Source organism: Tachypleus tridentatus, chromosome 12 (assembly GCF_004210375.1).
Source record: "Tachypleus tridentatus isolate NWPU-2018 chromosome 12, ASM421037v1, whole genome shotgun sequence".
NCBI classification, from domain to species: domain Eukaryota; kingdom Metazoa; phylum Arthropoda; class Merostomata; order Xiphosura; family Limulidae; genus Tachypleus; species Tachypleus tridentatus.
The window spans coordinates 40,474,758-40,491,941 of record NC_134836.1 but is presented as its reverse complement, the minus strand read 5'-3'; the positions used below and the strand labels follow the sequence as shown (position 1 = coordinate 40,491,941).

At 34.9% G+C, this 17,184-nt stretch overlaps 1 protein-coding gene across 2 annotated transcripts in view; it reads right to left on the bottom strand.

The window, feature by feature from the left end:
* Window positions 1–4,886, bottom strand: part of LOC143233092 (guanine nucleotide-binding protein G(o) subunit alpha-like) — a 48,830-nt gene extending 43,944 nt beyond the window's left edge. Inside the window, exons 1-2 of one of the 2 annotated variants that reach the window (XM_076468987.1) lie at window positions 4,160–4,886; window positions 3,668–3,710 (exon numbers count right to left, since the gene is read on the bottom strand). In XM_076468987.1, coding sequence (XP_076325102.1) covers window positions 3,668–3,710; window positions 4,160–4,277 — 161 coding nt within the window. In that variant the 5' untranslated portion in view covers window positions 4,278–4,886. Of the gene's footprint in view, window positions 1–2,355; window positions 2,490–3,667; window positions 3,711–4,159 lie in introns of those variants that run through there. The other variant, XM_076468988.1, reaches the window with a different exon arrangement.
* Window positions 4,887–17,184: the final 12,298 nt, after the last annotated feature.

The following is a 17,184-nucleotide window of genomic DNA, read 5'->3' as shown; positions in this document are numbered from 1 at the left end:
TCCAAACCGATATTAACCAGGATTTACTGCTGTCACTGCGTTAATTGGGCGAAAGAGCATGCCAAAATACAGTTAGAACACTGACGACCTGTCATGTTTTCTGATGACTTCTTAAAGCTGGTGGTATGAATCGTGTTCATTATTTGCCTGGAGAACAGACGAGGGAAGGCTGTCTTTCTCACAGGAAACACACGGCAGGTGGTGAAGTGCATGTTTAGGCAGCTATTCGTCATGGTAGAAAAATTGCTCTTAATATCTTCCAAGAAAACGTCAATGGCGTTTTCTACAAGCACTACACGAACATGATATTTCTATAATATGCTATGGAAAGGTCTGGCAATACTTTTGTGTCCCTGTATGACAGTCCTACTTCCCACAGTGCAGGTAGTGTAAAGGATTATCTCGACCAGGAGGACGTAACAATATTGCCATGGCCAGCAAAGTCTCCAGATTATTATCCCATTGAGAACTGAGTTAGAAGATTGCTAACCACGACCCTAATCTACTACAGTTGAGCTGCAGCGCCTTCTAGTGAAAACAAGTTGCGGTGAAACTACGGTGGATTACATCAATAAATTCATCGACAACATGTTACACTGCCTTACGGAGTTTATCAGAATACGAGAAGCACCAATCAAGTACTGAATGTTTAATATGAACTGATATAAGGTTAAATACACTATTTATAATAATTTGATGTAACATTTTTTATATATGTATTTTAGTAAGGTTTAGTTGTGATTGGTGAAATGCTGAATGATACATCCCTTTAGTAGTATCTGATAAAATTTTCTGCTGTTCTAATAAATCGCTCAAGATGTCTATAGAATTTGTCTTAGTATACAAATTACACATTTAAGTGTTTATTATAACATGCATTTCTGAGTTTGACAGTGCTAAGAGTATGGGCATTCAATTTAAATAATAATTATATCATTTCTTACAAAATATGCAAATATTTTGGCCAAGATTGTACATATTTTATCATAAGAAAAACAAAATGACAACTGTTACGAAAGATTAATAACGAAATATTTTCTAGATTTTTAACTGCAAGGTTATAATTATTATTAATATTTGCAAACTTTACTATACTATCAGAGTATCCCCAGAGTTGGCGGTAGGTGCTGTTGACTATCTGTCTTCCCTCTATTTATAAGCTTAAAATTAAGTTTGTTTTGTTGTTTTCCGAATTAAACACAAAGCTACACAATGGGCTATCTGTGCTCTGCCCACTACAGGGACCGAAATCCGGTTTTTAGCATTTTAAGTCCAGCAAAATTAAGAACAGCTAGCTTAGATAGTCCTTATATGATTTTGCGATGATTATATAAAGTGTAAAGTAATCGCAAGAAACTTTTCACGTTTAAGGTTATTTGGCGGTTACCGCTAACAACTTACTTCTTACAGATTACTTATTTAGCGCTTAAAGATATCTGCTTAGTTGAAACTGCTTGAGTGCATTTTTCACATTAGTGTATTTATGTAGCAACCCTATAGTCGATCCTAGTCGTATCTTCACATCGAGACAAGCAATATGTGCAAATTCGGTGATGTTTTTTCGGAAGGGGGGCACTATAACTATACCCCACGAAACGGATCCTTTTCTTTTATCATGTTTCTATAGGAACTGGGAGATCAACATACACATGTAACTCAGGTAAGTTATTTTGCCTTCCAGTGGCACTGCGGTAGTCTGCGGACTTACAACTCTAGAAACCTGGTTTCGATTCTCATAATGAGCAGAGCACACGTAGTCCACTGTATAGGTTTGTGCTTAACTACAAAGAAAATCGATCCAAGTAAACAGCAAACCATGATTAGCATTGTCAAAAAAAAAAAAGTACAAAACTTAAACGTATTTCTTCTTCAATGCGTTTCTCACATGAGCAAAGCTACTCTGTAACCGACCTCAATTGTTTCGTTAAGACTGGGTCGTCTGACTGATTAGTGGGATTTGACCATCATTTTTATAGTATACCGCAAAAAGCAAAACAAAAAAACGTACAAAGTTTTAACGTAAAAATGTTGTTCCAGTGAAATAATTTGAGAGCTAAGCCTATGATTTTCAATCTTTTTCTATATACAAATATCAGTAATTAGTAGCTACAGTTATAGGGGTATTTGGTTTGTGATATAGGAGGAGACATATTAACCAAGAAATACATTAACTGTACCAACTGATTAATATTGTATGGCTGTCACAATGAAGACTGGTGCCATCCATAATTGTTTTTAAAATGCATGTGTGTATGTATATATATATATATATTCTCACATTTAAATAATTTAAATTGTTAGTAACCGAAGAATATAAAATATGTTTTCCATTATCGTAATCATCAACACAAATACCTTCTCAGCATCAGGTGCACTGATGAATCGGACCTTGTTTGCGTAAGCTTAATACGTACATGAGCAGAAATGAATCACGAAGTGGCGGTACTACTTTTTACAATGTACGCATGCTCGGCAGGAAGCCTAACGTCACCATGGCGTCAGTTGTTGCCGAAATGCACGGGTATTGATTTTCCGTTATGGCTTCCTCAGCTTGTGACAGTGGGAACTTGAAAAGAGCTATTATTCAGTGAAACAATAATAATAATGACCTATTATTCTCATACAGATCTGCTGTGATAGCAAATTTTGTTGTTTTTTTTTACAATATAAATAATATAAGCATATTCCTAACGTTAGAAAGCTTAATTTCGTGGTTTAGTTATAAAAACGAAACAACCGTAAAAAATGTTAATATATAACGATATAATTTACTTACAATAACTTTTAAAACACAGCATTACATTGACAAAAGCTGGATTTTTGTGCTAAATATACGGATAAACAAACGTATTATAAGTAGTTGTAAGTTTGTTTGTTTGTTTGTTTTGAATTTCGCACAAAGCTACTCGAGGGCTATCTGTGCTAGCCGTCCCTAATTTAGCAGTGTAAAACTAGAGGGAAGGCAGCTAAGTAGTTGTAAGAGAGAAGTAAATAAGTAGTTATAAGCAAGTGGGAAGTAATTAGTTGTAAGTTGTTATAATATCAAAATCTGACACTGAAGAGTTTATTTGTACTTACTCGCGTAAACCTAAACAAGGGCTACCTGAGCTACCAGTTCCTATCTTTGAACTGATTGATTAGAAGGAAGGCAGTTAGCTAGTCAACAGTACTCACAGTCAACTCTTTGGGTGCTTTTATAAACTAGTGAGATTTGACAGTCACTTATAACGTACCCACTGTCCCACGCGTTATTATTTTGAAGATATTTTCAAAAACAACCAACCAGAATATGTTAGAAGAACATAATTTAGAATACTCGGGCAAAACTACTCAAGAGCTACTCTTGTCTGACCGAATAGTGGGGTTTGACCGTTACTATTATAACGCACCGAAATGCAGGTTGCGATCTTTGTTGTTTTTTTTCTGTAACGGTATGTGAATGAAGGCCCCCTCAGATTCAAGTTTAACATATTAACCACTGAACAATGAACAAAAAAAAATTAAAATAACTTCATAGTTAAATAGCTATTTACGTTAAGCTACCGAAAAAAAACGCGTCTTAGTTTTTAATAATTCAGTTAAAATTTGGGAAAATAAACAGAATTCATTAGTTAAATAATAGTGTAAGTTAAACAAAAGAGAAAATAAACAGGAAATAATAACTCACTTCATCTGTTTGACAATAGTGCTTTTCCCTGATTCACCAGCACCTATAGGACATAAGAAAATCTTTGAATTATTTGTGGGTTACAAACAAGACCCCAACGGTCGATTAAACTATTCCCATAGGCACATTTTTGAGATTTTTTAAAAATCTGGTCTTCATTCTTTTACACCATAAATAACAGACGTTATAGGTAAATAACAATAATCAAATAAGTCCTTAAACTCACGGAAATGTACCTGCTTTGGATGTAGTTTTTGTGAAACAAATCTTATTACTTCATGCCTGAGTAAGCAGTGTTAAAATCAGAACTATAGACATATTTGGAATATGTAAACAAACAATAGGCTGTAGATCTCTAAAAACAATAGAACAAATTAATGACACACACACGCACTTAAATGAGAAAACCTACATCTGATTAAAATTCAAACGCTTTTTTTTGTACGAACACATTTCCCTTTAAGTGTAGGTTCAGAAGAAAGTTAAGCCTACCTAGGAGTAACAACTTAATGTCTTTCGCCGCTTGTAAGCCATCTTCTTTCAAGTTCTTCTCTATCTGTTTGCTTCTATTTAGAGCTGCCTTATCTTCCGTGCTCATAGCACAACCCATAGCGGCGACAGTGACTCGAAGGTCGGCTTCTCCTCACACCATCAAGCTCAATCTGTTTCCTAGCTAGTTGCGCTCACCACCGACGTATTTAAATTACTAAACACCACAGAACTACGAAAGAACACGGTATTCTATGGTATACTCTCCAAGTTTGGATTCTCGCGTTCGGTCTGCCTTATAAAACGTTAAAAAGCTTGTGTTCTTAGAAAATACGAAATCCGTTAAGAAGTGGTGATGTGAAGTAATGGAGAAGAGCAATGCCCAATCAGGAAGAAGCATGGCAAACTCAGTTTACTGTTTCCATAATCCCGCATCATGGAGTCTAGCAGGGTAGTGACGTCATCATACCGTGTGCTAACATACATTTTAGGCACAAATTAATTGTAAATGGTTGTCTTCACGAGATATCTTTGGTTGTATTAAGGCTAGGCGTAGACTAGTGGCTAACATTCTGGACTTTGAATCGGAGGGTCCTTGGATCGCGTCCCGTAACCACACTAACTTACTTCACACATTAGATCTGTGAGTGCTTTATAAGAATGACGGTTAACACCCATTATTCAAGTTAAATAACCCAAGATCTGGCGGTGGGTGCTGATGACTGGCTGTTTACCCTCTATTCTACCAGTTCAAAATAGGAACGGTTAGGGAGAGTAGCTTTGCGCGAATAACCATAGCAAACAAACGTTTTGTGTGTGTGTGTGTGTGTGTGTGTTTATTTCAGTGCAAAGTTATTCAGTGTACTATAGATGTTTTATCCAGAACTCCGTAACAGTCAAACTCAATTGTAGCTCTATAATCCCTGTGGCTTAACCCTTACCCATCGGGGGGACTTCGTGAGATCAGTTTGATTGTTGGATTAAATAAATACTCATCGATTCAATTACGTGGTTGTCTTTAGAGTAGAGTCACGAACACGTGTGAACACACCGAAACCGTTATACGATTCTTTCGGATGTATCTAAGCTAACAAAAACAAAGAAATGTTACGCCGCTTCTCCTGATATGTTAAGTATTAATTGTTCAGACCTGACACTCTCCAAACTTTGTAAAGGTACGTAGAGAGAATGTAGAAATTGGTGTTATAGATAAACACTATAAAACTGAAGTCACAGTAATGAAATCATAAGGCTAGGATACCATAATTTCAGTTTCTTTTCATTCATTCTATAACAGTTTGATATTCGATCGTTCTTCTTTTCATTTTCAAATTAGAGTGCGCACGTGTACAAATATTCTATACCGAAACATCACAGGTTTCCTTACGTGATGATGACGAAACGGTTATGCGAGTGATCTTTGTTCACCACGTGTATCCTAACTTGTTTTGCTGCTCGGAAGTTAAATACCTGTATTTCAGAGCTGGCGCTTGTCAACAAGTTTAGCTATAAAGTGAAATAAGTCACGTCACTGTATGGCCTCTTGAAAAGCACGAAGCCAGCCTACCATAGAAAGTACAGAAATAAAATGCTTCAATTAGCGACCTGGTAGATAACAAAGGTCAATCATATAAAATGCTTTAAATAGATACTGGAACAGGGTACGGACAGTACATTAACTGTTTTAAATAGATACTGGAACAGGGTAAGGACAGAACGTTAACTGGTTTAACTAGTTACTGGAACGGTGTAATGACGGAATATTAACTGTTTTAAATAGTTACTGAACAGGGTAAGGACAGTACATTAACTGTTTTAACTAGTTACTGGGACAGGGTAATGACGGAACATTAACTGTTTTAAGTAATTACTGGAAGAGGGTAATGACAGAACGTTAACTGTTTTAAAGAGTTACTGGAACAGGGTAAGGACAGTACATTAACTGTTTTAACTAGTTACTGGGACAGGGTAAGGACAGAACGTTAACTGTTTTAAATAGTTACTGGAACGGGGTAATGACGGAACGTTAACCGTTTTAACAAGTTACTGGGACAGGGTAATGACAGAACATTAACTGTTTGAAATAGTTACTGAACAGGGTAAGGATAGTACATTAACTGTTTTAACTAGTTACTGGGACAGGGTAATGACGGAACATTAACTGTTTTAAGTAATTACTGGAAGAGGGTAATGACAGAACGTTAACTGTTTTAAAGAGTTACTGGAACAGGGTAAGGACAGTACATTAACTGTTTTAACTAGTTACTGGGACAGGGTAAGGACATAACGTTAACTGTTTGAACTAGTTACTGGAACGGGGTAATGACAGAACATTAACTGTATTATATAGTTACTGAGACAGGGTAATGACGGAACATTAACTGTTTTAAATAGTTACTGGAAGGGGGTAAGAACAAAACATTAACTGTTTGAAATAGTTACTGGAACAGGGTAAGGACAGTACATTAAATGTTTAAAATAGTTACTGGAACGGGGTAATGACAGAACATTAACTGTTTTAAATAGTTACTGGAACAGGGTAAGGAAGGAACATTAACTGTTTAAACTAGTTACTGGGACAGGGTAATGACAGAACATTAACTGTTTTATATAGTTACTGGAACAGGGTAAGGAAGGAACATTAACTGTTTTAAATAGTTACTGAACAGGGTAAGGACAGTACATTAACTGTTTTAACTAGTTACTGGGACAGGGTAATGACAGAACATTAACTGTTTTAAATAGTTACTGGAACAGGGTAAGAAACATAACGTTAACTGTTTTAAATAGTTACTGGAACAGGGGGACAGTACATTAACTGTTTTAACTAGTTAACAGGGTAATGACAGAATTAACTGTTTTAAAGAGTTACTGGAACAGGGTAAGGAAGGAATATTAACTGTTTTAAATAGTTACTGAACAGGGTAATGACAGTACATTAACTGTTTTAACTAGTTACTGGGACAAGGTAAGGACAGAACGTTAACTGTTTTAAATAGTTACTGGAACAGGGTAATGACGGAACATTAACCGTTTTAACAAGTAGAACATTAACTGTTTTAAATAGTTACTGAGACAGGATAATGACAGAACATTAACTGTTTTAAATAGTTACTGAAACAGGGTAAGGACAAAACATTAACAGTTTTAAATAGTTACTGAACTGACAGAACATTAACTGTTTTAAATAGTTACTGGAATAGGGTAAGAACAAAACATTAACTGTTTTAATAGTTACAGGGTAAGGACAGAACATTAACTGTTTTAACTAGTTACTGGGACAGGGTAAGGACAGAACGTTAACTGTTTTAAATAGTTACTGGAATAGGGTAATGACAGAACGTTAACTGTTTTAAAGAGTTACTGGAACAGGGTAATGACAGAACATTAACTGTTTTATATAGTTACTGGAACAGGGTAAGGAAGGAACATTAACTGTTTTAAATAGTTACTGGAACAGGGTAAGGACAGTACATTAACTGTTTTAACTAGTTACTGGGACAGGGTAAGGACAGAACGTTAACTGTTTTAAATAGTTACTGGAACGGGGTAATGACGGAACGTTAACCGTTTTAACAAGTTACTGGGACAGGGTAATGACAGAACATTAACTGTTTGAAATAGTTACTGAACAGGGTAAGGACAGTACATTAACTGTTTTAACTAGTTACTGGGACAGGGTAATGACGGAACATTAACTGTTTTAAGTAATTACTGGAAGAGGGTAATGACAGAACGTTAACTGTTTTAAAGAGTTACTGGAACAGGGTAAGGACAGTACATTAACTGTTTTAACTAGTTACTGGGACAGGGTAAGGACATAACGTTAACTGTTTGAACTAGTTACTGGAACGGGGTAATGACAGAACATTAACTGTATTATATAGTTACTGCGACAGGGTAATGACGGAACATTAACTGTTTTTAATAGTTACTGGAAGAGGGTAATGACAGAACGTTTACTGTTATAAAGAGTTACTGGAATCGGGTAAGGACAGTACATTAACTGTTTTAACTAGTTACTGGGACAGGGTAATGACAGAACATTAAGTGTTTTAACTAGTTACTGGGACAGGGAAAGGAAGGAACATTAACTGTTTTAAATAGTTACTGGAACAGGGTAAGGACATAACGTTAACTGTTTTAACTAGTTACTGGAACGGGGTAATGACAGAACATTAACTGTTTTAAATAGTTACTGGAACAGGGTAAGGAAGGAACATTAACTGTTTTAAATAGTTACTGAGACAGGGTAATTACAGAACATTAACTGTTTTAAATAGTTACTGGAACGGGGTAAGAACAAAACATTAACTGTTTGAAATAGTTACTGGAACAGGGTAAGGACAGTACATTAAATGTTTAAAATAGTTACTGGAACGGGGTAATGACAGAACATTAACTGTTTTAACTAGTTACTGGGACAGGGTAATGACAGAACATTAACTGTTTTATATAGTTACTGGAACAGGGTAAGGAAGGAACATTAACTGTTTTAAATAGTTACTGAGACAGGGTAATGACAGAACATTAACTGTTTTAAATAGTTACTGAACAGGGTAAGGACAGTACATTAACTGTTTTAACTAGTTACTGGGACAGGGTAATGACAGAACATTCACTGTTTTAAATAGTTACTGGAACAGGATAAGAACAAAACAGTAACTGTTTTAAATAGTTACTGGAACAGGGTAAGGACAGTACATTAACTGTTTTAACTAGTTACTGGGACAGAGTAATGACAGAACGTTAACTGTTTTAAAGAGTTACTGGAACAGGGTAAGGAAGGAACATTAACTGTTTAAAATAGTTACTGGAACGGGGTAATGACAGTACATTAACTGTTTTAAATAGATACTGGAACAGGGTAAGGACAGAACGTTAACTGGTTTAACTAGTTACTGGAACGGTGTAATGACGGAATATTAACTGTTTTAAATAGTTACTGAACAGGGTAAGGACAGTACATTAACTGTTTTAACTAGTTACTGGGACAGGGTAAGGACAGAACGTTAACTGTTTTAAATAGTTACTGGAACGGGGTAATGACGGAACATTAACCGTTTTAACAAGTTACTGGGACAGGGTAATGACAGAACATTAACTGTTTTAAATAGTTACTGAGACAGGATAATGACAGAACATTAACTGTTTTAAATAGTTACTGAAACAGGGTAAGGACAAAACATTAACAGTTTTAAATAGTTACTGGAACTAGATAATGACAGAACATTAACTGTTTTAAATAGTTACTGGAACTGGGTAAGGACAGAACGTTAACTGTTTTAAATAGTTACTGGAATAGGGTAATGACGGAACGTTAACTGTTTAAAATAGTTACTGGAACAGGATAAGGAGAGTAAATTAACAGTTTCAAATATTAACTGGAACAGGGTAAGAACAGTGCATTAACTATTTTAAATAATTACTGGAACAGGGTAAGAACAAAACATTAACTGTTTTAAATAGTTACTGGAACAGGGTAAGGACAGTACATTAACTGTTTTAACTAGTTACTGGGACAGGGTAAGGACAGAACGTTTACTGTTTTAAATAGTTACTGGAACGGGGTAATGACGGAACATTAACCGTTTTAACAAGTTACTGGGACAGGGTAATGACAGAACATTAACTGTTTTAAATAGTTACTGGAACAGGGTAAGGAAGGAACATTAACTGTTTTAAATAGTTACTGAGACAGGATAATTACAGAACATTAACTGTTTTAAATAGTTAATGAAACAGGGTAAGGACAGTACATTAACTGTTTTAAATAGTTACTAAGACAGGGTAACGACAGAATATTAACTGTTTTAACTAGTTACTGGGAAAGGGTAAGGACAGAACATTAACTGTTTTAAATAGTTACTGGAACAGGGTAAGGACAAAATATCAACTGTTTTAAATAGTTACTGGAACTGGGTAAGGACAGTACATTAACTGTTTTAACTAGTTACTGGGACAGGGTAAGGACAGAACGTTAACTGTTTTAAATAGTTAATGGAACTGGATAATGACAGAACATTCACTGTTTTAAATAGTTACTGGAATAGGGTAAGAACAAAACATTAACTGTTTTAAATAGTTACTGGGACAGGGTAATGACGGAACATTAACTGTTTTAAGTAATTACTGGAAGAGGGTAATGACAGAACATTCACTGTTTTAAATAGTTACTGGAACAGGGTAAGGAAGGAACATTAACTGTTTTAACTAGTTACTGGGACTGGGTAAGGACAGAACGTTAACTGTTTTAAATAGTTACTGGAATGGGATAATGACGGAACGTTAACTGTTTAAAATAGTTACTGGAACAGGATAAGGACAGTAAATTAACAGTTTCAAATATTAACTGGAACAGGGTAAGAACAGTGCATTAACTATTTTAAATAATTACTGGAACAGGGTAAGAACAAAACATTAACTGTTTTAAATAGTTACTGGAACAGGGTAAGGACAGTACATTAACTGTTTTAACTAGTTACTGGGACAGGGTAAGGACAGAACGTTTACTGTTTTAAATAGTTACTGGAACGGGGTAATGACGGAACATTAACCGTTTTAACATGTTACTGGGACAGGGTAATGACAGAACATTAACTGTTTTAAATAGTTACTGGAACAGGGTAAGAACAAAACATTAACTGTTTTAAATAGTTACTGAACAGGGTAAGGACAGTACATTAACTGTTTTAACTAGTTACTGGGACAGGGTAATGACAGAACATTCACTGTTTTAAATAGTTACTGGAACAGGATAAGAACAAAACAGTAACTGTTTTAAATAGTTACTGGAACAGGGTAAGGACAGTACATTAACTGTTTTAACTAGTTACTGGGACAGAGTAATGACAGAACGTTAACTGTTTTAAAGAGTTACTGGAACAGGGTAAGGAAGGAACATTAACTGTTTAAAATAGTTACTGGAACGGGGTAATGACAGTACATTAACTGTTTTAAATAGATACTGGAACAGGGTAAGGAAGGAACATTAACTGTTTTAAATAGTTACTGAGACAGGGTAATTACAGAACATTAACTGTTTTAAATAGTTAATGAAACAGGGTAAGGACAGTACATTAACTGTTTTAAATAGTTACTAAGACAGGGTAACGACAGAATATTAACTGTTTTAACTAGTTACTGGGAAAGGGTAAGGACAGAACATTAACTGTTTTAAATAGTTACTGGAACAGGGTAAGGACAAAATATCAACTGTTTTAAATAGTTACTGGAACTGGGTAAGGACAGTACATTAACTGTTTTAACTAGTTACTGGGACAGGGTAAGGACAGAACGTTAACTGTTTTAAATAGTTACTGAAACAGGGTAAGGACAAAACATTAACAGTTTTAAATAGTTAATGGAACTGGATAATGACAGAACATTCACTGTTTTAAATAGTTACTGGAATAGGGTAAGAACAAAACATTAACTGTTTTAAATAGTTACTGGGACAGGGTAATGACGGAACATTAACTGTTTTAAATAGTTACTGGAAGAGGGTAATGACAGAACGTTAACTGTTTTAAATAGTTACTGGAACAGGGTAAGGAAGGAACATTAATTGTTTTAAATAGTTACTGGGACAGGGTAATGACAGAACATTCACTGTTTTAAATAGTTACTGGAACAGGGTAAGGAAGGAACATTAACTGTTTTAACTAGTTACTGGGACTGGGTAAGGACAGAACGTTAACTGTTTTAAATAGTTACTGGAATGGGATAATGACGGAACGTTAACTGTTTAAAATAGTTACTGGAACAGGATAAGGACAGTAAATTAACAGTTTCAAATATTAACTGGAACAGGGTAAGAACAGTGCATTAACTATTTTAAATAATTACTGGAACAGGGTAAGAACAAAACATTAACTGTTTTAAATAGTTACTGGAACAGGGTAAGGACAGTACATTAACTGTTTTAACTAGTTACTGGGACAGGGTAAGGACAGAACGTTTACTGTTTTAAATAGTTACTGGAAAGGGGTAATGACGGAACATTAACCGTTTTAACAAGTTACTGAAACAGGGTAATGACAGAACATTAACTGTTTTAAATAGTTACTGGAACAGAGTAATTACAAAACATTAACTGTTTTAAATAGTTACTGGAACTGGGTAAGGACAGTACATTAACTGTTTTAAATAGTTACTGAGACAGGGTAATGACAGAATATTAACTGTTTTAACTAGTTACTGGGACAGGGTAAGGACAGAACATTAACTGTTTTAAATAGTTACTGAAACAGGGTAAGGACAAAATATCATCTGTTTTAAATAGTTACTGGAACTGGGTAAGGACAGTACATTAACTGTTTTAACTAGTTACTGGGACAGGGTAAGGACAGAACGTTTACTGTTTTAAATAGTTACTGGAACGGGGTAATGACGGAACATTAACCGTTTTAACAAGTTACTGGGACAGGGTAATGACAGAACATTAACTGTTTTAAATAGTTACTGGAACAGGGTAAGAACAAAACATTAACTGTTTTAAATAGTTACTGGAACAGGGTAAGGACAGTACATTAACTGTTTTAACTAGTTACTGGGACAGGGTAAGGACAGAACGTTTACTGTTTTAAATAGTTACTGGAACGGGGTAATGACGGAACATTAACTGTTTTAACTAGTTACTGGGACAGGGTAATGACAGAACATTAACTGTTTTATATAGTTACTGGAACAGGGTAAGGAAGGAACATTAACTGTTTTAAATAGTTACTGAGACAGGGTAATGACAGAACATTAACTGTTTTAAATAGTTACTGGAACGGGGTAAGAACAAAACATTAACTGTTTGAAATAGTTACTGAACAGGGTAAGGACAGTAGATTAACTGTTTTAACTAGTTACTGGGACAGGGTAAGAACAGACATTCACTGTTTTAAATAGTTACTGGAACAGGGTAAGGACATAACGTTAACTGTTTTAACTAGTTACTCGAACGGGGTAAGGAGAACATTAACTGTATTATATAGTTACTGGGACAGGGAAATGACGGAACATTAACTGTTTTTAATAGTTACTGGAAGAGGGTAATGACAGAACGTTAACTGTTATAAAGAGTTACTGGAACCGGGTAAGGACAGTACATTAACTGTTTTAACTAGTTACTGGGACAGGGTAATGACAGAACATTAAGTGTTTTAACTAGTTACTGGGACAGGGAAAGGAAGGAACATTAACTGTTTTAAATAGTTACTGAGACAGGGTAATGACAGAACATTAACTGTTTTAAATAGTTACTGGAACGGGGTAAGAACAAAACATTAACTGTTTGAAATAGTTACTGGAACAGGGTAAGGACAGTGCATTAACTGTTTTAACTAGTTACTGGGACAGGGTAAGGACAGAACGTTAACTGTTTTAATTAGCTACTGGAACGGCGTATTGACGGAACGTTAACTGTTTAAAATAGTTACTGGAACAGGATAAGGACAGGAAATTAACAGTTTTAAATATTAACTGGAACGGCGTAATGACGGAACGTTAACTGTTTAAAATAGCTACTGGAACAGGATAAGGACGGGATATTAACAGTTTTAAATATTAACTGGAACAGGGTAAGAACAGTGCATTAACTATTTTAAATAATTACTGGAACAGGGTAAGAACAAAACATTAACTGTTTTAAATAGTTACTGGGACAGGGTAAGGACAGAACGTTAACTGTTTTAAATAGTTACTGGAACGGGGTAATGACGGAACATTAACCGTTTTAACAAGTTACTGGGACAGGGTAATGACAGAACATTAACTGTTTTAAATAGTTACTGGAACAGGGTAAGGAAGGAACATTAACTGTTTTAAATAGTTACTGAGACAGGATAATGACAGAACATTAACTGTTTTAAATAGTTACTGAAACAGGGTAAGGACAAAACATTAACAGTTTTAAATAGTTACTGGAACTGGATAATGACAGAACATTCACTGTTTGAAATAGTTACTGGAATAGGGTAAGAACAAAACATTAACTGTTTTTAATAGTTACTGGAACAGGGTAAGGACAGTACATTAACTGTTTTAACTAGTTACTGGGACTGGGTAAGGACAGAACGTTAACTGTTTTAAATAGTTACTGGAACGGGGTAATGACGGAACATTAACTGTTTTAACTAGTTACTGGGACAGGGTAATGAGAGAACATTAACTGTTTTAAATAGTTAATGAAACAGGGTAAGGACAGTACATTAACTGTTTTAAATAGTTACTAAGACAGGGTAACGACAGAATATTAACTGTTTTAACTAGTTACTGGGAAAGGGTAAGGACAGAACATTAACTGTTTTAAATAGTTACTGGAACAGGATAAGGACAGGAAATTAACAGTTTTAAAACTCGAACAGGGTAAGAACAGTGCATTAACTATTTTAAATAATTACTGGAAGAGGGTAAGAAGAAAACATTAACTGTTTTAAATAATTACTGGAACAGGGTAAGGACAGTACATTAACTGTTTTAACTAGTTACTGGGACAGGGTAAGGACAGAACGTTAACAGTTTTAAATAGTTACTGGAACGGGGTAATGACGGAACATTAACCGTTTTAACAAGTTACTGGGACAGGGTAATGACAGAACATTAACTGTTTTAAATAGTTACTGAAACAGGGCAAGGACAAAACATTAACTGTTTTAAATAGTTACTGAAACAGGGTAAGGACAAAACATTAACTGTTTTAAATAGTTACTGGAACTGGGTAAGGACAGTACATTAACTGTTTTAAATAGTTACTGAGATAGGGTAATGACAGAATATTAACTGTTTTAACTAGTTACTGGAACAGGGTAAGGACAAAATATCAACTGTTTTAAATAGTTACTGGAACTGGGTAAGGACAGTACATTAACTGTTTTAACTAGTTACTGGGACAGGGTAATCACAGAACGTTAACTGTTTTAAAGAGTTACTGGAACAGGGTAAGGCTATAACGTTAACTGTTTTAACTAGTTACTGGAACGGGGTAATGATAGAACATTAACTGTATTATATAGTTACTGGGACAAGGTAATGACGGAACATTAATTGTTTTTAATAGTTACTGGAAGAGGGTAATCATAGAACGTTAACTGTTTTAAAGAGTTACTGGAACCGGGTAAGGACAGTACATTAACTGTTTTAACTAGTTACTGGGACAGGGTAATGACAGAATATTAAGTGTTTTAACTAGTTAGTGGGACAGGGTAAGGAAGGAACATTAACTGTTTTGAATAGTTACTGAGACAGGGTAATGACAGAACATTAACTGTTTTAAATAGTTACTGGAACGGGGTAAGAACAAAAGATTAACTGTTTGAAATAGTTACTGGAACAGGGTAAGGACAGTACATTAACTCTTTTAACTAGTTACTGAGACAGGGTAATGACGGAACATTAACTGTTTTAAGTAATTACTGGAAGAGGGTAATGACAGAACGTTAACTGTTTTAAAGAGTTACTGGAACAGGGTAAGGAAGGAACATTAACTGTTTTAAATAGTTACTAAGACAGGGTAATGACAGAACATTAACTGTTTTAAATAGTTACTGGAACAGGGTAAGGACAGTACATTAACCGTTTTAACTAGTTACTGGAACGGGGTAATAACGGAACGTTAACTGTTTAAAATAGTTACTGGAACAGGATAAGGACAGTAAATTAACAGTTTTAAATATTAACTGGAACAGGGTAAGATCAGTGCATTAACTATTTTAACTAATTACTGGAACAGGATAAGGGCAGTACATTAACTGTTTTAAATAGTTACTGGAATAGGGTAAGGACAGTATATTAACTATAATGAATAGATACTGGGACAGGGTAAGGACAGTACATTATATGTTTTAAATATATGTCTTAAACATAGTGAGCACAATCAGTAAAGTTTCCCAGTTACAGACCTAATAGATGATGTCAGTACACGTGCTTTTTATAAATAAACTCTTCGATCATACCGAGGACAATGCTTTTTTTTTAATTTCGCGCAAAGCTACTCGAGAGCTATCTGCACTAGTTGTCCCTAATTTGGCAGTGTAAGACTAGAGGGAAGGCAGCTAGTTATCACCACTCACCGCCAACCGTTGGGCTAGTCTTTAACAACGAATAGTGGGATTGACCACCACATTATAACGCACTCATGACTGGAAGGGCGAGCATGTTTGGCGTGACAGGAATTCGAACCTGCAACCCTCGGATTACGGGACGAGTGCCTTAACCACCTGGCCATAAAATAAGTAAACTTGAATTTTTTGTATACTATAAGATATTATTGTAATCCTTATATTTTACCTCCATCTGTAGAGTAAATTCTCAATTAAAGTTATGAATAAAACTAAAATGGAAATGATTAAGAAACAATGTAATAAAGAAAATGTCTTTTAACAAGAAAAAGGAAAAAGTGGATGGCACGATGAAATCAAGATATCTTGACAAAAATTAGGATAACTGAAACAAGGGGAAAACGAGTGACACCATCAAAGGAAGCTACCGAAAAACAAAGTCAAGACTAATTAATAGTGGGAGATATGCAAACGGGTTTTACCCTCTTATGCATTCATCAGTTAGTTAGATATAATTAACAGACTAAACGAAGTTGTGACGTCAAAGGGCGTCGAGAGCAAGCTTGGTCATTTTGCGTTTAAAAATACGATTAAATGGAATTTGAAGAAAAGAATAGCTCATGACCCCTTGATGGACCCCAGGGCAGCAATCCTCTATCATTGGGTCTGATAATGGCAGCTCTTATATATATATATATATTATACACTTACCAAGTAACACTGTGTTGTAATGACAGTTTTATATTTGTACATATTATAGGTTCAACAGGCAACAATATGTTGTAATGATAGCTAGGATTTGTTAACTACATATATATTTCTTATAAACTCATGTTAAATACTTTTCCATTTTCTATTATTTTTCTCTTTTCTAATTCCATTACATTTGAATCTGTAAAATTATTTGTTTAAAATGCAAAAACATTTGTAAAATTTAAATAACTTTCTGATATCTGCACATTTTTTTTGGTGCAATTAATT